General features: G+C 41.9%; 1 protein-coding gene across 3 annotated transcripts; it reads right to left on the bottom strand.

The window, feature by feature from the left end:
* Positions 1 to 593: 593 nt before the first annotated feature.
* On the bottom strand, positions 594 to 22,897 carry LOC112252409 (titin). 3 transcript variants are annotated; one of them, XM_024423602.2, is made up of 15 exons: positions 22,544 to 22,897; positions 21,907 to 22,186; positions 21,552 to 21,584; positions 20,991 to 21,112; positions 14,901 to 15,018; positions 13,365 to 14,769; positions 4,355 to 6,905; positions 4,034 to 4,181; positions 3,287 to 3,414; positions 3,148 to 3,183; positions 2,428 to 2,702; positions 2,146 to 2,234; positions 1,782 to 1,999; positions 1,637 to 1,685; positions 594 to 969 (listed from the first exon to the last, which is right to left on the bottom strand). In XM_024423602.2, exons 2-15 carry the CDS (start codon positions 22,044 to 22,046, stop codon positions 603 to 605), a joined length of 5,679 nt encoding a protein of 1,892 aa, XP_024279370.2. In that variant the 5' UTR covers positions 22,047 to 22,186; positions 22,544 to 22,897; the 3' UTR covers positions 594 to 602. The 3 variants fall into 3 exon arrangements, with proteins under 3 accessions (XP_024279370.2, XP_024279371.2, XP_024279372.2); XM_024423603.2 differs by lacking the exon at positions 21,552 to 21,584 and having other exon boundaries at positions 22,544 to 22,896; XM_024423604.2 differs by lacking the exons at positions 21,552 to 21,584; positions 21,907 to 22,186; positions 22,544 to 22,897 and adding an exon at positions 21,446 to 21,543.
* Between the last annotated feature and the right edge of the window lie 2,225 nt (positions 22,898 to 25,122).

A 25,122-nucleotide genomic window follows, 5' to 3' on the forward strand; every position in this document is an offset into this window, starting at 1 on the left:
CCGAATGCACTGTATGTCCAAGACATATACAGTACATCACAGATGTACAAGGCAGTTGGTGCACTCCAATCCCCTTGCATCTGCATCAAGCTATTAGATTGCTGCTTACAGCCACCGCTTTTCATCCAGCACCATTGTTTCAACCACTTCATAAGTCTTTTCTCCTTTGCAGGGGACAGAGCACTGGGTTCTGGACCTGAGGTGAATCACTGTGTCCCATTTCCTTAGTGATGGAAGTTGAAGAGACCTTAAAAGTACTGTACCTCCACTCAATTAACCAGTTCAGCAGTTCAACCGTAAGCTGGAGAAGGGGGAGTATCTTACTACTGATTGTGATTGAGAAATTCACAGTATTGTTACACAACCATCCAACAGGGTCGGTCATTGACCTATTCCCTAGATTTGAACTAATCTCCCTGTTTTTCTCTTGGATGAGGACTTTTCAGGGACAAAGTTTGCTACATTTTGTTCAGGGCCATGCTGGTCATCTTAGCTTCAACCAAACTAAATACAGTAATAGGTGACAGGAAAACAAAGTTGAATTTTTGTGTGAAGGAAAAGGGAAGCTGTTTTGATATGTATTCCCTTTTGTCGTTTTTACCTCATACCACAACTTTGAGTCTGTCATCGGCATTGGGTTTGGCTGTGGACTTGTTTTCTGTCTCCCCAGTCTTTCTTGGCACCTTTGGGCTGGAGGTTGGCTTTCTGGTTGTCAAGGGGCTGTTCAGTCCTTTTCTCTGTAGCTGGGGGCTGGATGAGAGCAACTTCCTGTTGAGCTGAGGGCTGGATGACCCCAACTTCCTGCCGAGCAGGGGGCTTCGGGAGACTTTGATTTTGGGGGGCTGCTGCAGGGTGTCCATGGGCTTCAGGGTTCTCAGGCTGAGAAGCCCACAGTAGTAGTTACACTGATGCTGAGTCAGGAACTGCTCAAACACCTTAGGAGAACCATCCTCTGTAAGGCCTTGATACCTGCAATGCAGAAGTAATTTCCTTACAGTTGGATAAGACGATGTGGACCAACTGGTAAAACGTTTGCACGAATATATGCCTACTTTAAATAATAGCATCAACAGAGTTGGGGAGTAGTGAACTACATGTAGTTCAACTGAATTTAACTACATTTTGCCGTAGCTTGGTGGTAGTTGTACTCAATTCATTTCTAGGTAGTGTTTTCTCTAGTTAATTACCTTTTTTCAATGTAGCGGTGTAGCTAGCTACTGGAAATACCCACTACCTTTTTTTTTGCAAAAAGATAAGAAAATATGGGTGAAGTAAGCAATCATTTCCTTTCTTTTTCGGCATCAGACCTGCTTAATTCTCACTTGAAATATTTAATAGGCTAAATTACACATTATGTTAACTTATGACCCCAGAGTTATCTGTTCTTGCAATTTGTAGTTTGACATTTCAGATTTACATATGATAATTTAAAAAAAGAAGTAGTGAACTACTTTTTCAAAGTAACTATAGTTAAGTAAACTCGATTTTAATTAAGGGTAGCTGTAATGTAGCTTAACTTCTTCCAGTGTGAAGTAATCGGTAGCTTGGTAAACTATATTTTCAGAGTAGCTTCCCCAACACTGAGCCTTAATGTGTATTTCCATATGACAACCTAAATATGTAATGATATACAAACCCCTTCAATTTTGTGACGATTCTAACTTTAGTGATCTTTGGTCCAACACCTGAAATAAACAAATAACAAGGATCATATTGTTGTTTGAACTGCCTTTTTTCATCTTTTTCTTTTGAGAATGACCTTGTCTGCTAGTCTTTCTTACCCTCCAGCCCAGTGACCAGTAAGTTGCCATTTGTCCATTGGTGGATCCAATGCTGGAAGGAGCAGCATTTCATTTCCACCTCTGAGGTGGCTCTGGTGATCAGCCTGCCTTTGGCATCCATCATACAGTACTTGAGGAAGATGTCCTTCAGGTCAGCCTCTACAGTGGCATATGGGACCGAGTTGGCAGGGCGGTACATCAGATAAAGAGGGCTCACTCTGTGTAAGCATGCAGAAAAACAAAGGGAATGAATGACATAACCATACTCTGTCATTTTTTGTAATTGATTTACTCATACTATTGTGTATTGATAATGATCATTGATAATGATCAAAATTTGAATTGCAGTCATTATATTACTTACTCCAGTGAAAAGCCAAAGTTTTCAATCACCCTCGCCTCAGCAGCAAAGATTTTGCAATACTCCCGAACTGTGTTTTGGATTTTGCACTCCTGGTGAGACAAAAGGCAAAGACGCATTGCATTTGTGTCACATTTGTTTTCTCATATGCTTTTTCTCTATAATCACCAATTCAATGTTAAACTAGTGAAAACCCATTATGCACTGGTCTGCACACTGGACTCTTTTTAGTTTCTTAAATCTGTACCTGAATGTCCTCATGATGTGATGTACAGTAAGACTCACCTGCTTAGTCATTTCCATGTTTCTCTCTGCAAGGTTGCTGTCCTCATTGGTCCCATAGGCGATGGGGTTTTGTACTTTGATGATGCAGTTGGTTCCGGACTCAAACACAGGGTCCAGGCCATAGATGACCTTCACCCTGCAGGCCTTGTGTGCACAGCCCTCTCCCAGGTGGGCCTCTTGTGTCATGATGCGCCCAAAGAACTTCTCCCCCCAGTATCCCGGGTCTGCTAGGCCTTTGGTGAATAGCATTTGAGTCATTTCTATCTCTTCTCCAACTGTAAAGGATGCAATATGAATGTCAGAAACTCTCTACAGGAGCAGTAACATTGTGTTATATCATAGCAAAAAGGTAGTCAACAATACAGTATGTTTAAGTTATTTAAGCAATAAGGCCTGAGGAGGTGTGGTATATGGCCAATGTACCACGGCTAAGGGCTGATCATTGCGCAACGCAACGCAGAGTGCCTGGACATGATGCAATACAGAATGCCTGGACACAGCCCTTAGCCGTGGTATATTGACCATATATCATAAACCCCCGAGGTGCCTTATTGCTATTATAAACTGGTTACCAACATAGTTAGAGCTGTAAAATAAATGTTTTGTCATACCTGTGGTATACAGTCTGATATACCACGGCCGTCAGCCAATCAGCATGCAGGGCTCGAACCACCCGGTTTATAATACTGTATAAACCTCCTCAGTGCCTATGAGGCTTACCTTCTAAATCCTCACGCAGGAAGTACTCTGAAAGTACTGCAGAAAAACAAAAAAACAAACACAATTAGTAACTCATGGAATAAATTGTTGAAGTAATGTTGTGGGATTTGAAATATGCCATTAGGTTAACATAATTTACAGTCTACGCTGAGAAGGAAGTCAGTTGAATCAGTCCCAAATTCGTTCTTGATTGTGCAGCCGTACACGCCACAATCTTGACTGCATGTCTGGACGATGGCCAGCGCTACTTGGCTCTCATCTCCTCCACTGGGAAATAAAAGAAGATAAAAAGGTTGACGTGACACAAGACACACGCTCACAGCATATTCAATAATGTATTCACCTCCACAAGAGGTCACTGTGAGACTGAGACAGACAGTAGTGCTGCGTGCCATGCTTGCATGAGGGGAGATTTTGCTGACCTAGCAGCCAATAGCACAGATTTATATTTTAAAGCCCCCTGGTGAATAGTGAATTAGTGTCTCAGTTTTCAGTGGCTGTGTCTGGCCAAAGCTTCACCTCCCTGTGTCAGTCAGGATCAGAGCTGTGGGCTCCCTTGTCACATAAACTGGACACCTCCCAGAGTGAGAATGAGAGAATGACATGGCTGTGTGATAAACCCGCTGCTAAAATTAAAGGCTGTTCATCTTCAGAACATTAGTTCTTCAAATATAGCACATGGCCCAGATGAACCAATCAATGGGGCTATTAATGAATGCTTACAGAAATACTGTACAAAGCAACTGTTTTCAGAGGGCAGGTGTCTATTACTGTAAATGCACGATGGCTTTGATCAGAGTGAATATAAATGCCATGTCACCGCTAGATAGATGTATTGCAAGCAGTTACTGTAAACTCTGGGTTGGGAGATGCCCTAGGGATTTACCTTCTTTTCACCTCAACTATCTCTTCCTCGTCCCTGTACCACTTGATGGAGGAGTCACTGAGCACGTTGAAGAACTGGCACCAGAGTTTCAAGTGTCCTGAGGCATCTGGGAAGGGCTCTCCCCTGATTTTACGGATAACCTGAGGAGCTGGGTGGGAGGACACCAAGGTAAAGATATACTGTACATGATTTCCTCTAACGTTTCTACATTCAGTAGCAGCTTCCTGATCAGCTCCTCCTGATAGGAGACACCAACACCAAGAGATGGACATAGAAACAATATGGGATTAATCTCATACATTTCCTATTTTATTGTTTTACCTTTGAAGGGGTTCAGCTTCTCCTTTTCAGGAGGTTTAACCTCAGTCTTTGGGCTCTCTTGCTCCTCTGTGTTGGTCTCCACAACTTTAGGCACCTCCAGAGTTGCCTTCCTACGGCTCAGCAGAGGGGAGCGTCTATCCAGCGGTGGAGTCTGTGAGCCTGCTGGGGCCTGCAGGAATGCTGCCCTGCGAGCCTGACTGGGCGACAAGTATGGAGCCGCCTCCTTGACCTGGGTGTCCAGTGGGCTACCACCCACACCCAGCGCCACCACTACCCCTTCTCCCTCCCTGGGGATGAAGATCTTGCGGCGAGCTCCAGACGCCAGCTCCTCAGGCGTGGCAGAGCGGATGAGGGTCAGACTGTCCCTTCTTTTCAGCTTGGGGCTGCTCTCACAAGACAGGGAGGACGTTGGGGTGTTTCCACCACTCTGCTCCAATACTGCCTTCTCACTGTTAGCAGGGTCATCCACAGTAATGGCAGGGGGAGTCCTGGACATTAACCTACGAAGAGTACTGGGACTCCTGGGGGGTGTTGGGGGTTTAACAGCAAGCCTCTCAATAGGGGTTCTTTCTCTTGGTTCATCGCCAATGATGTAAGACTCTATCCTTGACTCTTTGAGTGGTTTTACCTTATCAATTTCTGTAATACTGATGTCCTCAGCTTTTTGGATTGTTGTTTCTTCTGTTGGCATTACGGGTTTATATGACACAGAGGGGATATTGTCTATCACGCTACGTTCCTTTGTTTCTATAGTCTGTTTTTGTGGAATACTATGAGGTTTGTCAGACTCAGGGGTAGAAGAATTTTCTAAATCACTCTTGACCCCCCTGAGCATAGCCACGAAGGATTCTGATTCTTTACTCTCATTTTTAAGAAGCTCTTCGCTTTCGAAAGGGCTATCCTCACAGATTACAGAAATAGGAGGGACCACAAACAGAGGCACTTTGGGTACTTCCCCCGATGTTCCTGTATCTAAGACGAGGGGCTTAACTTGTGGATGCTCATGGTCTAGTTCACTATCATCAGAATATGAAACATTTATTTTAGGAATGAACTTATTATCCGTCTTTGTGAGGCACTCACTATTCGTCGGTTTCTCTGCCGTAGGCGTTTTTGCCTCTTCAACTGGTGTAACTTCCTGCACTTTCTCCATTGGTTCGATGATAATATTATTCTGCTTACTTTCTTGAATGGGTGTCACATCAATTATCACTGGGGTAACAGCTGCACTTTTTTCTGTGATCATTATGTCTAAAACATCTTTTGCATCATCCTTTTGGAAAATGGCTGACTCTGATGTAGGTTCATTGGGTGTAATACGTATTAATGGCTGTGTAGGCTCTTTGACTTCTGGTTCCGTAATCTCTATATTTGGTATAATCATCGGCTCTTCTTTTGTCTGTTGTTCTGTCACAATAATTTTGATTTCTGGGATTTTAAGAGCAGAATCTACAATTCTAATCTCTGTTACATTTCTAGAATATTCACCCAGATGAGTGGCATTAGCCTTTCGACTGGTAACTGATGCTGCCACTGGTTGCTCAGCGGGCACAATGGCAGAGCCTCTCACAGGCTGTCTCTCTGAGTGGCTCTTAGATTCACCCAGCATTTCTACCTTTATCTCGGTCACAATTTCAACCCGTTTCTCCATAGTGAGGGTTGGCACCTCATTTCTCTGTAATCTCACATTCTGGTTGCCAAGTGGACAGTCCACTAACCTATTCTCCAAAGCAGGAGTACGTTCCACTTTTAAGGCACTTTCAACGCTTTTCCTTTTTGTGTTGAGATCATGGTCCTCTATGCTCTCCCCTGCCACAGGAGGGTATTCATCTGGTATTTTTAGATCTCTATTCTTTAAACTCTTTTGCAGCAAAGTGGGAGAAGATTCCTCCAATCTTTTGAAATGTATCTCCTCCTCCTTGTTATGTATTTTCTCTTTACTCTCCTCTAAAACCGGGATGCATTCTATGTGTGCTTTTGAAGAAATTGTCTCTACATTCTCTTGCAAAGTATCAATATACTTGTCTTGGGACTTAGAATCGTGTGTACTAACTTTATCATCCAAAGTAAAAGTCTGCTGCTCTTGTGTTTTAAAATGGCATGTTTCAATTCTCTCTTCCACAGCAGGTGTTTTGATATCAAATATCCCTGCACTCACATTTAAAGTGGGGCATGGTTGATTCTCTGCTTTGACATCACCTTTCTCTCCATGATTCTTACAGACACTTTCAATGCCCTTGTCATCCACATGCATTTCCTTCTCTTTTTCACTTTCGATGAGGCACTGGCTGACTGTGGGTGGGACATTATTGTTAGGAGCACTCCCACCGTCATCCATACTAGTTAGGTTTGACATGTGGGGACCTGCTCCACTGCTGGGGTCTGGGTTCCGTGTAGAGTGAGATATACCCTGTTTGTGTAAATCTTCAGTTTTATCATTTAGTCTTGTCACCTGATCAGTCCCGGATGAAAACACTTGGATGTTTATCTCATGTGGGGCTGAGACAACCATGTGGGGGACTGAGTCTGCCTGGGTCTGATCCTCGGCAGCCTTGAGGCAAAAACAAACACAGCTGTTTAGTACCACATAACATCAAACACTCACATGGTATTTGTAAAGCCCTGAACAACACCATAATTAATAACAACACCATGATAACTACTATGTTAGGATTGACCTTAGTGGTAGCTGATATAATCATATTATCTTGTGACTATGAATCTTTATCGACATTTAGCTTTGGAGAAGTATCACAAACCAATAAAGATTATCTGCAACGAAAAGGGTTTTTAAATCATTGACAAACTATTTGTTATGGCCAACCACATGACCAAGGCCAGTATGTTCACCTTTGACTATTGAACACTCAGTTCTTCTTTAAGACTGAGGAAAGTTGTTTTCCATAATAAATCAGTTTTAAAGAATGACCAGAGATATAACATAATTCCAGAATATTTAAAGATCCATATCAGAGTTTGGTAACACTTTATTTGAATAGATGGTTTGTAGATGTTCCGTAGATATTCAATAACTGTCAACAACATTTCTACTATCCCTAGCCCTAACCCTAATCTTAACCCTTACCATAACACTTAGTCTAAACCTTTACTGTAACCTTAGCAAGTAGATTCTTATCAATAGATAGTTTGTTGATAGTATGATCATCTGAAGATAAAAATACAGTATATGGGAATATCCAAATAAAGTGTCACCCAGAGTTTTCAACATACGTGAACTGTATAACCTTTGTGAATATGTTAAAATCGGCAAATGTGTACATAATGTTTGTGTGACCACGGACAATTTAAAAATTTTTTTTACGAGCGGTCAGTTTTCATGAACTCTCCCTTACCCATATCGAACAGGATCAAGGTTCATTGAAACCAAGTGTTGGAAAATGTCAAATGTTTAAAAACGGACAGCTTTATCTGCACCAGATAAGGTGAACGGTTCCTCATTTTTTCCACACAAGGAAAAAAACCTGTAACCCAAACACTGCTACTGTATTACATATGGCAGTCTAATAAGGGAAATAATCATATGATCTGATGATACAATTAAAGAATCAATAAATTAAACCATTCTATCGTTTATTTTATTTCATGCTTTTCTATTTTGCAGTAACGTATTTAAAGGGGGACCATGTGTTGGGATAATTCAGATGTTTTCTTGTCAGCTACAGTAGGTTAAAGGATGCTGTAAATGGACCTGTTGTGTTGAAGTTGGGGCTTCCCCCAGTCCTTTAACAGGTGTGTTGCTTGCACAGTGAGCTGAATGAATGAGTGCATATCTGTTGGCAAGGGACTATCATCCCACCTCAAGTGACTAATGCTCAAAGTAATTTGCCGTTGCTGAGCACATGCTTAGAAAATGTAATTGTCTTTGGGGAAATAGGGACAACACGTGACTTTAACATAAAAGTCATAAATTATATTTGAAAAATGGAGCCTTTAAAAAGTAACATTGCCTGTGGCAAAAGCAATTTCCATGTTAATTAAAACAATCAGATGCATAAATGGTTTATTCTAATGCAATATTTTTCCTGGATTACAGGTTTGCTTGAAGAGCAGTATGTAGTATAAATATCTGAATAATAACGTTTATCATTTTGAGGAATCTATCTACAACTTCCCCTGGCTTTTTTCTCAGGTCATTCATTTTCTTATGTGACGTCAAACAGACCCCTTACAGTTCCATGACATGTTAGAGCAGGAGAGACCGAGTTGTGTTAAATGAAGAGGAACTGGTGTCATGGTCAGTCTAAAAAATGTTACTCTAGCACGAACAAGGCCTCTTTAACAGACGTTTTAGTCTTGTGCACAAACAAAGTTCTGTCGATTGTTATCAGTTCCTCCAATTGATTTGCCACAACTTCTAACATTAACTGGCCACAACAAGAAAGGGGAGTTGCAGTTCCACATTATGGAGAAACATATCCACAAAACCATTGTTTGTGTGAAGAGTGGAGAGCAGCTCCCCTTACTGCATGTTCTAATGTTCTAATCCAATATAAACACAATGGGCAGCAGACTTCCAGGTTAATTGGAATTAGCACCGTAGGGGACAAATAGAATTAGTGTCATAATGTGTCACACTGGCATTGAGAGAGATGTTGATTCTAGTTACATTACTGAGACATTAAACAGAACCATATCAGTTTGCCAGTGAAGTTAGTCTATGATGTGTCATATAGTTGCGTTGTGTACGGTATAACATTACATTGAACAACGTCAGTAAGTTGTGGGCAGGACTACAATCAAACAACCATTATATATACAGTACCAGTCAAAAGTTTGAACACACCTACTCAATCAATGGTTTTTCTTTGTTTACTATTTTCTACATTGTAGAATAATAGTGAAGAAATCAACACATATGGTATCCTGCAGTAACCAAAATAGTGTTAAAAAAATCTAAATATATTTTATATTTGAGGTTCTTCAAAGTAGCCATCCTTTGCCTTGATGACAGCCTTGCACACTCTTGCATTCTCTCAACCAGCTCCATGAGGTAGTCACCTGGAATGCATTTCAATTAACAGGTGTGCCTTGTTAAAAGTTAATTTGTGGAATTTCTTTCCTTCTTAATGCATTTGAGCCAAATTGGCAATTTAACTGCACCTCAGATTGCAGCCCCAAAAAATGCTTCACAGAGTTCAAGTAACAAATACATCTCAACATCAACTTTCAGAGGAGACTGCATGAATCAGGCATTCATGGTTGAATTGCTGCAAAGAAATCACTACTAAAGGACAGCAATAATAAGAAGAGACTTGCTTGGGCCAAGAAACACGAGCAATGGACATTAGACCGGTGGAAATCTGTCCTTTGTTCTGATGAGTCCAAATGGTTCCAACCGCCGTGTCTTTGTGAGACGGAGAGTAGGTGAACGGATGATCTCTGCATATGTGGTTCCCACCGTGTAGCATGGAGGAGGAGGTGTGATGGTGTGGGGGTGCGTTGCTGGTGACACTGTCAGTGATTTATTTAGAATTCAAGGCACACTTAACCAGCATGGCTACCACAGCATTCTGCAGCGATACACCATCCAATCTGGTTTGTGTTTCGTGGAACTGTTATTTGTTTTTCAACAGGACAAAGACCCAAAACACACCTCCAGGCTGTGTAAGGGCTATTTGACCAAGAAGGAGAGTGATTGAGTGCTGCATCAGATGACCTGCCCTCCACAATCACCGACCCCAATTGAGAGGGTTTGGGATGAGTTGGACCTAGGGCTGTGGCTGTCACGAAATTTAATCAGCTGGTGATGGTCAATTACCGTCGGTCTCATGGTAATTGCCTATTAATTAACATAAAGGAGTTCCACACATGCAAGCTGCTGATGCGTGCCTTTTAAACATCTACATTTTAAAAGTCTAAAGTGTAATAAATCCATTTAATTGCCTGTACACTGTCACAATAAATCCATTATTCATTTTAGGCAGGTCTTTCCTATGAAACATTACAATATGAAGAAGTGTTATTTTATATTATATGATTTTTTACTGTATATTATATGATTTTATAGTAAGAATATAATTGAACATCACTGAATAAAATTGAAAGAATATTTTTCCTTGCTAGTGCGTCCATGGCGCTGTTATTCTGTATTCAGCTTAAATTGTGATAATTTGAAACAGGTTATATGCTTGATTTTGAGTTATTTAAACATGTACGGGCTGCTTGATTTTGAGTTATTTAAACATGTACGGGCTGCTTGATTTTGAGTTATTTAAACATGTACAGGCTGCTTGATTTTGAGTTATTTAAACATGTACGGGCTGCTTGATTTTGAGTTATTTAAACATGTACGGGCTGCATGATTCCACATTATTGATGATGTAAAAAACTAGAGTGGTTATCTCGCCACCATGACAGGGGGTCAGCAGATGTGTCCGGTTCCTTCTCTTCCATAAAGCAGGTCATCGCGGTGTCAGCACGCACTTACAACTTTAGTTGTTCTACAAACGTTGAGCTATATGTTTTGATTTTTAATACATTGTAAGACTGCATGATGAGACTCTAATGATGATTTGAAAAAAGTAACTTGAAAGGCATGAGCTCTGCTTTCTTATTGTGCAGTCTGTACACACTCCAATAGTCTCTCATTCACAATTTGACAACTTGATAATACCTTGAATTTCACGGCGGCATCCCCTTTGTGGCCATAATGCACCCTAAAGAAATGCATGCCTTTTGTAGCCCGGAGTGCTGCGTAGTGCCCTTCTCCCTGAGTGTTCTGCGCAATCCGAAGCTCCTCTCAGTCACACGGCTCTCTGTCATGTGATCGGGTCTTTCTCACAGGCTACAAGTGAAGACAGTCACATCGGGGACGCACCTGCACGTGTCCTTATCCAACTCTGAGGTGCATATTGAAGATATTGGAAGAACTGTCCACATTTACTTTTCGTCAGCCAACAAGCACCAATGTTCCATTAGCGGAAAACACCCTTATCAAAAGTGACCGCAAATGCAATTATGCATGTAATGCTTTTATAAAAAGGTACATTTTATGGTGAAAAATATCTTCAAACTTTTAAACCTACGCACTGCTTAGAAATGCTAGTTAGACTCTACATCCCTTGCTTAATTTTAAGAAGTTATTTGGCCACTTTAGTTGTGATATAAACCTTACTAAAACAAATAGGCCTATGGGATAGGCTACATGAGATGTGCGACTATGATAAAAATAAATATTAAAAAAGGCATTCTTATGCTGGGCATCATTCACAAGTGATAATATCATTCACAAGTGGTAGGTTAATATTGTCACCCATCAGACTATCCTTGATTTAATCTTGTCTTTACATATACTAAATAATATATGTGTGACATTTGTTTTGATTTAGAATGTACCATTATCATGCACCTGTATCGAAACAGGGGCAGCGGGAAAAAATGCATGTCATCTATGCACTTAAATAGCATCTATGCTTTTCCCTGTGGTTAATTTTAAAAAATGTAACATTTTAATTTTCATGCCAGCCAGGTGGCTATACTCCTGTTGTAAATGTGAGCAATGTGCTTAATATAAGGAAAGTTCGACAAATAAATATAGCAGTCCTAGCCTATAGAAAGCTGATGGGATCCTCGTCTTTTTATTAGTGGCCATCACTCTGTTTTCTTGCGCAATTGCATAGCCTATAGAAATGTTGCGCAACATGAGCGCATGGGCTCTCATGAAGTGTTTGATTAAATTTTCAAATACATTTGCATTGATGTCAGAGTGATTAGAGGGACAATAGAGTGCTGAGTGCCAGGCAGTTAGCAGGTTTGGTAGCATCAGAGCTTGGAGAAGCCTAATTACTGTGACAAACGGTAATGTGGAATTTGACTGCCTTCATGACTGGTAACCGCCGGTGTGGCGGTAAATCGGTGACCGCAACAGCCCTAGTTGGACCATAGAATGAAGGAAAAGCAGCCAACAAGTGCTCAGCATATGTGGGAACTCCTTCAAGACTGTTGGAAAAGCATTCCAGGTGACTACCTAATGAAGCTGGTTGAGAGAATGCCAAGAATGTGGAAAGCTGTCATTAAGGCAAAGGGTGGCTACTTTGAAGAATCTCAAATATGAAATATATTTTGATTTGTTTAACACTTTTTCAGTTACTACATAGTCTGATGTCTTCCCTATTATTCTACTTTGTAGAAAATAGTAAAAATAAAGAAAAACCCTTGAATGAGTAGGTGTGTCCAAACTTTTGACTTTTGGGGGGGTAGATCAGCTTTAATATTGTGGATAGATGATTATATTATCCAGCAGAGCTAATTGTTAAAATATAATGATATTTCATGGTCACAACATAATGGTTGGGTACGCCTATCTTAATGTCTTCAGTACATGCAAATGTGTGCTAATACAACCCTAAGAGTTTGACAGTGATATAGATTTAGAGTTTTGTCATTACCATCAAAGCACAATGAAAACAGTGCACAGAGAATTACAGAATGTTTTTCATTTCAATTTCTAGGAGTTTTTGTAAATACACATTTTTTTCAGCTTATCCAATCTCCCTGAGAATTATTTGTATTAGTCAACACCAGACTGCCCGAAATGGTCTCATTCTTTTATACAAGTTGGGCAGATTCCCTGTTTCCCCCACTACATTGCTTGAGGTGTTGCTCTCGAGTGATACTGATGCATTGAAATCCACACTCTCAAGAGTCTAGATAGTCTGACAGAGCCTGGCTGACACACTTGCCCCCATGTTGCTGATAGTTTCTTGGTTAGTGTGTTCTGTCTGTTTTAGACAGTACAGTGGCTATGAACACAACTAACAAACTAATAGTCTCTGTTATGATTAATCTGCATTCAGCATGTTCTTTGGACTTTCTCTAGCTATTTGCTGTGGCTTAATCATTTGTACCATTTTAGCTGTTGGCCTGGAGTGGTTAGACTCAAGTCTTGTTGCACAAATGTACAATCTATAAATAGCCTTTAAGTGGCTCCCTACAGCAGTGTGCAACTGAGCGGTCAATGTAATCTTAGAAGCAACAAGGCACAACTTACCTCACTGAGGGCTGGAAGGCCAGACATGGGCACTGTCTCTGTAGTGTTGCTGATTACCTCCAGACAGACATCCATGGCCCTCTGCTCAACATGCTTCAGTGAATGAGGCACACTCTCTGGTGCTCTTTTGGAAGCTGAAGGGGGTTCTTCTGGGTGTGAAATAGTAATTCCACGCTCGTGTTCATCTGGGTTCAACCGCTCCAATGAATCTGGCTGCTGGTGTGGTAACAGAGTTATCTGGGCTTTCTGTAGCCCATCTACCTCCATGGGTACTGTCTCCTCTGTGGGGGTTTTATACACCTCTGGTTGACCATCTTGCTCTTGTGGATGTGGATGGGGAAGGCTAGGGTATGGCTGTGTTGGGGATAATGTATGACCTCTCTCGCTCTCCTGACCTTTCACATGATGATCATGAGAAGCATGATCCTTCTTGCTCTTACCAAAGAAAAAGTATTTGACTGAGTGGAGCACATTGGAAAGAGTTTCCTGCATGTGGTGGTGATCGTGATGATCTCCCTCCTTGTGGGCATGTGTCTTAGCCTCCATTTTGACTTCTGAGGCTGTGTCGCTATGTGCTGTTGTCCTATGCAACTGTTCTGCTTCTCTTGCTCTTTCTTTTTCGCTCTCAATTGACAGTTCTCCCCCTCTCATTTTCTCTCTTTCCTGTTCTCCAAGAATCCTCTCTCTCCCCTTTTCCTCTCTCACATCTGTTTCAGGATCAGCAGCAGTAGTATCCATTGTCTCCGCTGCCAATGTTTCCTCCACTTGTGCAGGGATCTTTTCTTCAGCAGTCTGCGAATGAAGGGTATCTGCCAGAAATTGAGACAAACTTATCCCTCCATCATATGAATTTTCTCCGGTGCCCGGGCCTGTATGACTACTGCCTGGTCCTGTATGACTACTGCTGACAACACCAGAATCTACACCATTTGAGATCTTTATTTTCTTTTTGGCTTCTCTGGTTTCTCTGTTGGGAATTTTGCCCCCATTCTCTGTAGGTTTTACTGGAGCCGGTTCACTGGCTTTAGCACTGACCCCATTAGGTTCTTCAACAGCAGGTGATAGCTGCTCCACAGCCTCTGCCCCCTGGCTGACTGTGATCTCCTCCCCGTCTGGTGGTGAGGAGGGGACGCTTGAGGCCCGGCGTTTCCTCTGAGATGGGATCGGGCTTCTTCGGAGAGGCTGCTGTTCCAGAGGCTCTTTCTGGATGTTCTCCTTGCCCCTTTTCCTGCTCTCCTCCAACTCCCTCTTCTTGTTCTCTGCCTTCTGTTTCAGCTTGGAAAAGAACCTCTGGTGGATCTTGTACTCGCTCATGGTGCCTACCTCCAGAACCCCAGAGCAGGAGACAATGCCTTTGCTGTTCCTGGCTGAAGCCTGATAGATGGCTGCATCATCCACTGTACAGCTGCAAAAAAGAGGCTCAAATAATTTAAGGAACTGTGTAGGCATCATTGAGCACAAGTTCAAATAGAAAACCCAAATTGTAATTGTTGAATTATATGGTTTCGGGTATATGGTTCTCTCTGTCTTACTTACTTGTAAATATGGAGTGTGTGAGTTTTTCCATTGCAGCCAATTTTATATTTTGGAAGACCGCAGTATCGGTCCAACTCCATGTCGTCTCGATACCACGTCAGTTCTGGGGCTGGGTTACCTATGGAAATCACATGGAGAGGGTACATCACAGACATACAGTAAAATATAATGACTTGGTTTAATACTAAAATATATATATTTTTGATAAGTTATTGATAGTTTCATGTTTATCTCTCATTAAGAGTACGCCCTCATTATCCTCATTTTTTTATTTACAAGTTACCCTTGAGATTTACACACAGTAGCCACTACTGTATATAAAATAAAAAAAATAAAAAAAATGGAAGTTTTGAAATGAAATTGTATCAAGAACAAAGGCATGTTTCAGACTGTTGCATCATAGCGGTATGCAAGGCCACAAGTTTTACTGCTGTAGTTGAAAAGCAGCCAACCCAAGTGCCAGAGGGAAGGCAACAGCAAAACCTGCTTAGATTTTCAAACCTATTTTTGTCTTGATTCTCTGTGCCAACATTATGATGTTGCATCATTTAGTCTCAGCTGCCTTTATTTTTTAACTGCTTTTTTTCTTTTCACGTTATTGAATACGCTTTAGAATAATTGTAAAGAACAGGAAGGCCTGCACACTTAATGCTCCCAATTTACTGATTTATTGACTATTCTTGTAGAGTGCTCACATCCCAAAATATACACATTTCACCTCACATGACCATTACACACATGCAATGGTGGGTGAGGCAACAATTAAATTCACTTTTGCGCATAGTCAATCATAATTTTTCACAGAGGTACATATGGTCATATCGGATAATATACATACAAATGTGTCCAAGTTAAAGCCTAGGCAACAGTAAAAAAAAAAAAGAGATTACATTGTAATACCTGTCCATATGACCATTACGCGCAGGACGCGTGGTGGCCATAGTTATAACTACAGTGACCTACACTACAGCACCAAAAATATGTTTGTCGAACATCTCATTCCAAAATCATGGGCATTAATATGGAGTTGGTCCCCCGTTTGCTGCTGTAACAGCCTCGACACTTCTGGAAGGCTTTCCATTAGATGTTGGAACATTGCTGTGGGGACTTGCTTTCATTCAGCCACAAGAGCATTAGTGAGGTTGGGCCATGATGTTGGGCGATTAGGCCTGGCTTGCAGTTGGCGTTCCAATTCATCCCAAAAGTGTTCGATGGGGTTGAGGTCAGGGCTCTGTGCAGGCCAGTCAAGTTCTTCCACACCAATCTCAACAAACCATTTCTGTATGGACCCTGCTTTGTGCATGGGGGCATTGTAATGCTGAAACAGGAAAGGGCCTTCCCCAAACTGTTGCCAAAAAGTTGGAAGCACAGAATCGTCTAGAATGTCATTGTATGCTTTCGTGTTAAGATTTCCCTTCACTGGAACTAATGGGCCTAGCCCGAACCATGGAAAACAGCCCCAGACCATTATTCCTCCTCCAACAAACTTTACAGTTGGCACTATGCATTGGGGCAGGTAGCGTTCTCCTGGCGTCCACCAAACCCAGATTCGTCCGTTGGACTGCCAGATGGTGAAGGGTGATTCATCCCTCCAGAGAACAAATGTCCACTGCTCCAGAGTCCAATGGAGGCGAGCTTTACACCACTCCATCCGAAGCTTGGCATTGCGCATGATAATCTTAGGCCTGTGTGCGGCTGCTCGGCCATGGAAAACCATTTAATGAAGCTCCTGACGAACAGTTCTTGTGCTGACGTTGCTTCCAGAGGCAGTTCGGAACTTAGTAGTGAGTGTTGCAACCGAGGACAGACTATTTTTTTACGCGCTTCAACACTCGGTGGTTCCATCTTTGAGCTTGTGTGGCATACCACTTCATGGCTGAGCTGTTGTTGTTTCTAGACATTTCCACTTCACATTAACAGCACTTAGAGTTGACTGGAGCAGCTCTAGCAGGGCTAAAGTGTGACGAACTGACTTGTTGGAAAGGTGTCATCCTATGACGGTGCCACGTTGAAAGTCACTGAGCTCTTCAGTAAGGCCATCCTACTGCCAATGTTTGTCTATGGAGATTGCATGACGGTGTTCTTGATTTTATACATCTGTCAGCAACAGGTGTGGCTGAAATAGCCGAATCCACTCATTTGCAGGGGTGTCCACATACTAGTGTATTTATCGTGTATTTCAAAAACAACTTGTCGCTAATAAGATCAATGAGATGGGGATGACCATCTCACTCCAGGGATGACCCATGGCAAGAAGCCTCCAGTGATGATCCATGGCACGAAGCCTCCAGTGATGATCCATGGCACGAAGCCTCCAGTGATGATCCATGGCACGAAGCCTCCAGTGATGATCCATGGCAAGAAGCCTCCAGTGATGATCCATGGCAAGAAGCCTCCAGTGATGATCCATGGCAAGAAGCCTCCAGTGATGATCCATGGCAAGAAGCCTCCAGTGATGATCCATGGCAAGAAGCCTCCAGTGATGATCCATGGCAAGAAGCCTCCAGTGATGATCCATGGCAAGAAGATCCAGTAAGGAGTCATGGCACGAAGCCTCCCACGACGGCCTCCAGTCCGGAGCCTCCAGCGACGGTCCCCAGTCCGGAACCTCCAGCGACGGTCCCCAGTCCTGAGCCTCCAGGGACGGCCTCCAGTACGGAGCCTCCAGCGACAGTATCCAGTCCGGAGCCTCCAGAAACGGTCACCAGTCCAGGGCCCGCAACGAGGTTCCCCAGTCCGGGGCCCGCAACGAGGGTCCCCAGTCCGGGGCCCGCAACGAGGGTGCCCAGTCCGGGGCCCGCAACGAGGGTGCCCAGTCCGGGGCCCGCAACGAGGGTGCCCAGTCCGGGGCCCGCAACTGGGGTGCCTAGTCCGGGGCCCGCAACTAGGGTGCCCAGTCCGGAGCCGGCAACGAGGGTCCCCAGTCCGGTGTCGGCGACGAGGGTCCCAGCACCAGAGGTGCCACCAAAGTGGGGTGAGCCAGTGGTGGAGCGGGGTCTGCGTCCCGCACCTGAGCCGCCACCGCGGATAGATGCCCACCCAGACCCTCCCCTATAGATTCAGGTTTTGCAGCCGGAGTCCGCACCTTTGGGGGGGCCTTAGAGCCTTTTTATGTCTCTATTTCGTTTGGTCAGGGTGTGATTTGGGGTGGGCATTCTATGTTTTTGTTTTCTATGATTTTGTATTTCTATGTTTTGGCCGGGTATGGTTCTCAATCAGGGACAGCTGTCTATCGTTGTCTATGATTGGGAACCATACTTAGGTAGCCCTTTCCCTCCTTTCAGTGTGGGAGGTTAACTTTGTTTGTGGCACATAGCCCTTAAGCTTCACGGTTGTTTTGTATTGTTTTTGTCGGCGTCATTTCTAATAAAAGGAATATGTACACTCACCACGTCGCGCTTTGGTCCTCTTCATTCGATGGCCGTGACAATTACAACAATACTGAATGAACGCTTTTATTTTAACTTAATATAATACATCAATAAAATCAATTTAGCCTCAAATAAATAATGAAACATGTTCAATTTGGTTTAAATAATGCAAAAACAAAACGTTGGAAAAGAAAGTTAAAGTGCAATATGTGCCATGTAAAATAGCTAACGTTTAAGTTCCTTGCTCAGAACATGAGATAATATGAAAGCTGGTGGTTCCTTTTAACATGGGTTTTCAATATTCCCAGGTAAGAAGTTTTGGGTTGAGGTTATTATAGAAATTATAGGACTATTTCTCTCTATACCATTTTTTAAATTTCATATACCTTTGACTATTGGATGTTCTTATAGGCACTTTAGTATTGCCAGTGTAACAGTATAGCTTTTGTCCCTCTCCTCGCCCCTACCTGGGCTCGAACCAGGAACACATCGACAACAGCCACCCTCAAAGCATCGTTACCCATCGCTCCACAAAAGCTGCGGCCCTTGCAGAGCAAGGGGAAGAACTACTCCAAATCTCAGAGCGAGTGACGTTTGAAACGCTATTAGCGCACACCCCACTAACTAGCTAGCCATTTCACATTGGTCACACCAGCCTAATTTCGGGGGTTGATAGGCTTGAAGTCATAAACAGCTCAATGCTTGAAGCACAGCGACGAGCTGCTGGCAAACGCACGAAAGTGCTTTTTGAATGAATGCTTATGAGCCTGCTGCTGCCTACCATCGCTCAGTCAGACTGCTCTATCAAATATCAAATCATTGACTTAATTATAACATAATAACACACAGAAATATGAGCCTTTGGTCATTAATATGGTTGAATCCGGAAACTATCATTTCGAAAACAAAACATTTAATCTTTCAGTGAAATACGGAACCGTTCCGTATTTTATCTAACGGATGGCATCCCTAAGTCTAAATATTGCTGTTACATTGTACAACCTTCAATGTTATGTCATAATTATGTACAATTCTGGCAAATTAATTACGGTCTTTGTTAGGAATAAATGGACTTCACACAGTTCGCAACGAGCCAGGCGGCCCAAACTGCTGCATATACCCTGACTGCTTGCATGGAACGCAAGAAAAATGACACAATTTCCCTAGTTATAAGAAATTCATGTTAGCAGGCAATATTAACTAAATATGCAGGTTCAAAAATATATACTTATGTATTGATTTTAAAGAAAGGCATTGATGTTCATGGTTAGGTACACATTGGGGCAACGACAGTGCTTTTTTCGCGAAAGCGCTTGTTAAGTCACCCATTTGGCGAAGTAGGCTGTGATTCGATGAGAAATTAACAGGCACCGCATCGATTATATGCAGCGCAGGACACGCTAGATAAACTAGTAATATAATCAACCATGTGTAGTTAACTACTGATTATGTTAAGATTGATTGATTTTAGATACGTTTACTGCTAGCTAGCAACTTACCTTGGCTTCTTGCTGCCCTCACGTAACAGGTAGTCAGCCTGCCACGCAGGCTCCTCGTGGAGTGCAATGTAAGGCAGGTGGTTAGAGCTTGGACTAGTAACCGGAAGGTTGAAAAAACGAATCCCCGAGCTGACAAGGTAAAAATCTGTCGTTCTGCCCCTGAACAAGGCAGTTAACCCACCGTTCCTAGGCCGTCATTGAAAATAAGAATGTGTTCTTAACTGACTTGCCTAGTTAAATAAAGGTGTAAAAAAAAAAAAAAAAAAAAAAAATCATCCCCACTCGGTGTCCAAAAATACAGATTACCGATTGCTATGAAAACTTGAAATCGTCCCTAATTAATCGGCCATACCGATTAATCGGTCGACATCTAGTTCTGACCTTTAGGAAACATGGTGGACAAACGGTGAATCCAATACAATTCTCTTATCAGTAATAGATTATCAGTATCTCCCCCTCCTAGGAGTCTTAACATGTTCAATACCAATGTATCTCAGAGAGCTGATGTTGTGACGAGCTTCCATGAAATGCGCAGCTATAGGCGTTTCTCTGATCAAGAGTCCTGATATTACTCCTGTGTTCTGCAATCCTTGTTTTCAGATCTTGTTAAATGTTTTCCTACATAGCATAGACCACAAATAAACTTGATCAGGTATACCATATTTTTTGTGGAACACATAGTGATGCCTGTAATCTTAATGGCCTTGCCCGTGATAGGGGAATTGAACTTTTGCATTTGTTCGTAAAGTTACATGGCCGCATCTGTAATTATCGTTTGGCACATTTTGTCTAGGAAGGTGCTACGCAGCGTTGGTGGAAGATCAGACCTCACCACCATTTGACTGATGTTGGGGGCGCTTCTGAAAACTACCCGTGGGGGTTCTTTAAACGTCTTTTCCAGTTGTGGATCAGTGCTCAAGATGTGACATAGTTTTTTAATGATATGGTCGAACTGTTTGCCAAGTGGGGAGTATTGAAGGAAGCATTGAACTCGTTGGTCAGGGGGTTTGGGGTGGATAAGCATTTTTTGAAGTAACTTGTCTCTTTCCATTGTCTTCTGCAAGAAGAGCAAAAGTCAACGTTTCTCATCATTTATTGCCATTCTCACTTCATGTTTGCATCGCTGTTTAGAAGTTGGTTTGTTTCTCCGCTTTCTCCAAATCCTCAACTATCTAATGCATTCCAACACACATACACAACTCTGAAGGATGTAGGCGTACCTGTAACCACACATGTCAACTTCACATTACAATTCTCTGACACAGCCTTGGATTTAACGGTGGTCTCAAATACAGGCTGGGTGTCCTCAGTCAGCTGAGCCATCACACCGAACAATGTACTCCTGGAAAAAGAAAGGGTGCTTTAGCTTGAGTGTCTGTTCTTCGGGGCATGTGCTAAAGTACTTTCCAATGAGAAGGCCAATATTTCAGGGATCTTTAAGCCAACCTTTATTCTGTACATTGTTTATTCCAGGCAGGGGAAGAAGGCAGTTACTAATCATTACTGATTGTGAAGGGAGATTGCTCTCTCAAACATTAATCATTTCTCAGCAGTTGAAAAAGTGACATGGTAAAAGTACTTACAAAGTTATATTTTCAACAATGTCATATCAATGAAATTGTATATCAACGTCAATGTTCAATAACATCAAAGTCAATATAACAGGTTCACTTACAGTATTGTTAAAAACCGGTGTAGATTTGCTCTTTCACTCTTGGGGGTAAACCGGGATGTGTGGTTAAGATGTTAGTTGGAATAGGTGTTGTAAAAGTATGCATTACCTCGATGACCTGGATTGAGAATACCTTGAGTAGCTATTCAGAGAGAAGGCAAATAAAGGCAGCCCATCAGACATATTGGTGGTTTTGTGTCTTAGATTCTCTTACATGGGACTCAGTTGTATTTATAAAGTAGTCTACAAAAGAGATTATTACTGGTATTCTAAGAGTTGTGCTTTTCTTAAGAATGCTGAAATACTGTTCCTTGGTTATTACTTGCCATGTAGCATTTTGGACATTAGGAAACAATCCACAGATATGTTGAGATGGCCGAAATATCTAATGCATGTGTGTGGTGGACAAAGTCGCACTGAAACGCCAAGCGTCACAATGAAACAAGTAAGAAGAGGTGATCTACCTGTTTTCAGGCCTGACATTGGAGAGGTAGTTGCTGCTCTCCAAGCGGCCATTTGAAGAGCTGGGCTCCTCCTCATTGTGGCTGCCGCCGGACCTCCCGTTGCCAGAGTAAGAACGGGTCATTGGTCTTCTGGAAGTCATTGTCCACTCAACAGATATTCCCACAAATATAAAGGAAATGTGTCTACTACAGCAGACTGCTCCTTGAGTAAAAAAGGCTCAGCTTGTCATGTATCAAAGCCCCCGTTTCAAGTTGCAGTGTCTTACCGGTGTAAGAGTAGCTGGAAAAGAAAGGAGAAAACAGCTGTGAATACTGTTAAATGTTGGTCTAGGTTAGTCTGGGAAACCATTCACTCATTCGAATAGATCATCGAAGAAAATATTACCTGTATGCACCTTTCTCAAGCAATGCAACAATTATCAAAACTCCAAAGTAATTCAGACAGTGACAACTGCTTTCCTTTGACCAAGCTAAGCAGTTGCAATGAAAAAGGTATACATATGAACCGTTATCAGGCTCTAAAAGGGTTATTAGGAGTCAAACTGAACGCTTAGACATTATTTTAGAATTCAGAGAACTAACATTGAACTCAAACACTTCTTGGTTAAAACAAAAGTTGATGAATTTGTGAACTTACCATTGATAGGCTTTTCAAAGTCCCAGAGGCAAAGCTCTGACTGCAATTGTCAATCAAACACATGCTTGTGGTGCCAGCAGGACCCTATTTATAGCAGGCCTACAAATAGGTGCAAGTGCACATCACATTTTCCGAAACCAGCCTTCAGACATGTATTCAACAAGAGAACGCTATTTTGCTCTGAGAACAAATTAATGTTCTCCAAATTTGAAAAAAAAACATTTAAAATAGAAATACCAAGAGGAAACAGATCATTATACACTACCATAGTTGACCAAGAAAGGTAATGTCAAAAACACAACCTCTTAACATGTTGACAGCAGTGAGTATAGACTCACATCTAGGTGGGACACTGTGTTGGTGAAAGACTTATTGCAAAACACTGATATGTCATGTGTCCAGAGATACTTGGGGATTTATTTCATGAGGTAGATGATGACGACCTAAGCATGCTTGGTTCTTACCCAGGACAGCCCTCTCCCTCGATACTGCCTGCCCCTCAAGAGTTCTTCCAAAACACCCTTGAGAATAAATTCAGCCATCTGATCACATTGCTTCATTTTCCAAACATAAGATTGCCTAATTAGGTTACACAGTAAGGTCACAGAGGACTACCAGGGTATTACATAAAATAAATGAACTGTATTGCTGTAATGGTTGTCGTATGAAGAAGGTGTGGACCAAAGCGCAGCATGGTAAGTGTTCATGTTATTTTTATTTAAACTGAACACAAAACAAAATAAAGAGAATGAACGAAAACGAAAAGGTCCTGTCAGGTGCAGAAACACAAACCAGAAAACAACTTCCAACAACCCATAGTGGGAAAACAGGATGCCTAAGTACGGTTCTCAATCAGAGACAACGACAGACAGCTGTCCCTGATTGAGAACCATACCCGGCCAAAAACACAGAAATACAAAAACATAGAAAAAAGAACATAGAACGCCCACCCTAGTCACACCCTGGCCTAACCAAAATAGAGAATAAAAAGCCTCTCTATGGCCAGGGTGTGACAGTACCCCCCCCAAAGGTGTGGACCCCTCTAAAGGGGAGGGTCCGGGTGGGCCTTCTTACGGCGGCGGCTCGGGTGCGGGACTGAAGTGCGGGACCCTCGCAGCGGGCCCCGGACTGAAGACCCTCGTAGAGGGCGCCACTGGACTGAGGGGCTGCGATTCTGGCAGCTCCGGAGTGAAGGCCTATCTATTTTTATTATGAACTGGGTGGTTCGAGCACTGAATGCTAATTGGCTGACAGGCGTGGTATATCAGACCATATAGCACGGGTATGACAAAACATGTATTTTTACTGCTGTAATTACGTTGCTAACCAGTTTATAATAGCAATAAGGAACCTCAGGGATTTTGATATATGGCCAATATACTGTACCACGGCTAAGGGCTGTATCCAGGCACTCCGCGCTGCGTTGTGCATAAGAACAGCCCTTAGCTGTGGTATATTGGCCATATACCATAACCCCTCGGGCCTTATTGCTTAAATATACACTCCATATATGAAGAACAAAATCCTTCTTAAGTGCTTCAGAAGCAAGGTTGGGTAGGTTAGGCTACTTTCTAAATGTTTTCTGTTACATTTACTAGTTAACTGAACAAAATTGTAATCATTGATGTAATGTTTGGATTACCCAAACTCAGTAATGTAATCGGATTACTTTTACATTACTTTCCCCTTAAGCGGCATTAGAAGAAGAGAAAAACAATCCAGCAAATACATTTGGTGTGTCATCATAGTGGTCTCTGACTTGTGGTCAGACTCGCTCAGGTGGAGCAAACTGAAACTTGCTATTTTTTCAATGCTGATTTGAACGTCATTAAGAAAATTGAAAGGTGTCATAGTGTATTTCTTCGCAAACATCCTTTCTGAAATTAAGAGTAATCGAATAAATAATCATCTAGTTTTTCAAAAGTACAGTGTCTGTAATCCATTTCAATATTTTAGCTGGTAATTTAACTGATTATTATAGAAACTCAAAAAAGACAGTAACATTGGCTGTACTTTTTGTGATGAGCATACAGAAACAGTTTTGCATTTATTTTGGCATTGTCTTCAGGTAATACATATTATGGTAAGATATTTATATATTTATTGGTGATAATATTATTGATTACTTTTGTTTATTATGGGAGAATGTGCTGTTTGGTTTCCTTAACTACTCCTTTAAGGATAAAGAGAAAACAATTTGACCTCTTAAATGTAATTGTGCTCATGGAAAGGTCATAATCAGAAAATCACTAATAAAAAAACACTTCCTTGTTTTCTATAAGGAGTTGGAATAGTACATTAAGATCATTCTAGATGATTTGAATAAGAAAGCTGTAAAAAAAGTCAATGTGTATTTTAAGGCCTTTGTATAGCCAGTGGTGTAAAATACTTAAGTAAACATACTTTAAAGTACTACTTAAGTAGTGTTTGGGGGTATTTGTACTTTACTTTACTATTTATATTTTTGACAACTTTTACTTTTACTTCACTACATTCTTTATTTAAAATAATGTACTTTTTTACTGCATACATTTTCCCTGAAAAAGTACTCGTTACATTTTTAACGCTTAGTAGGACAG

This window comes from Oncorhynchus tshawytscha, linkage group LG06 (genome assembly GCF_018296145.1).
Source record: "Oncorhynchus tshawytscha isolate Ot180627B linkage group LG06, Otsh_v2.0, whole genome shotgun sequence".
In the NCBI taxonomy this organism is placed as follows: domain Eukaryota; kingdom Metazoa; phylum Chordata; class Actinopteri; order Salmoniformes; family Salmonidae; genus Oncorhynchus; species Oncorhynchus tshawytscha.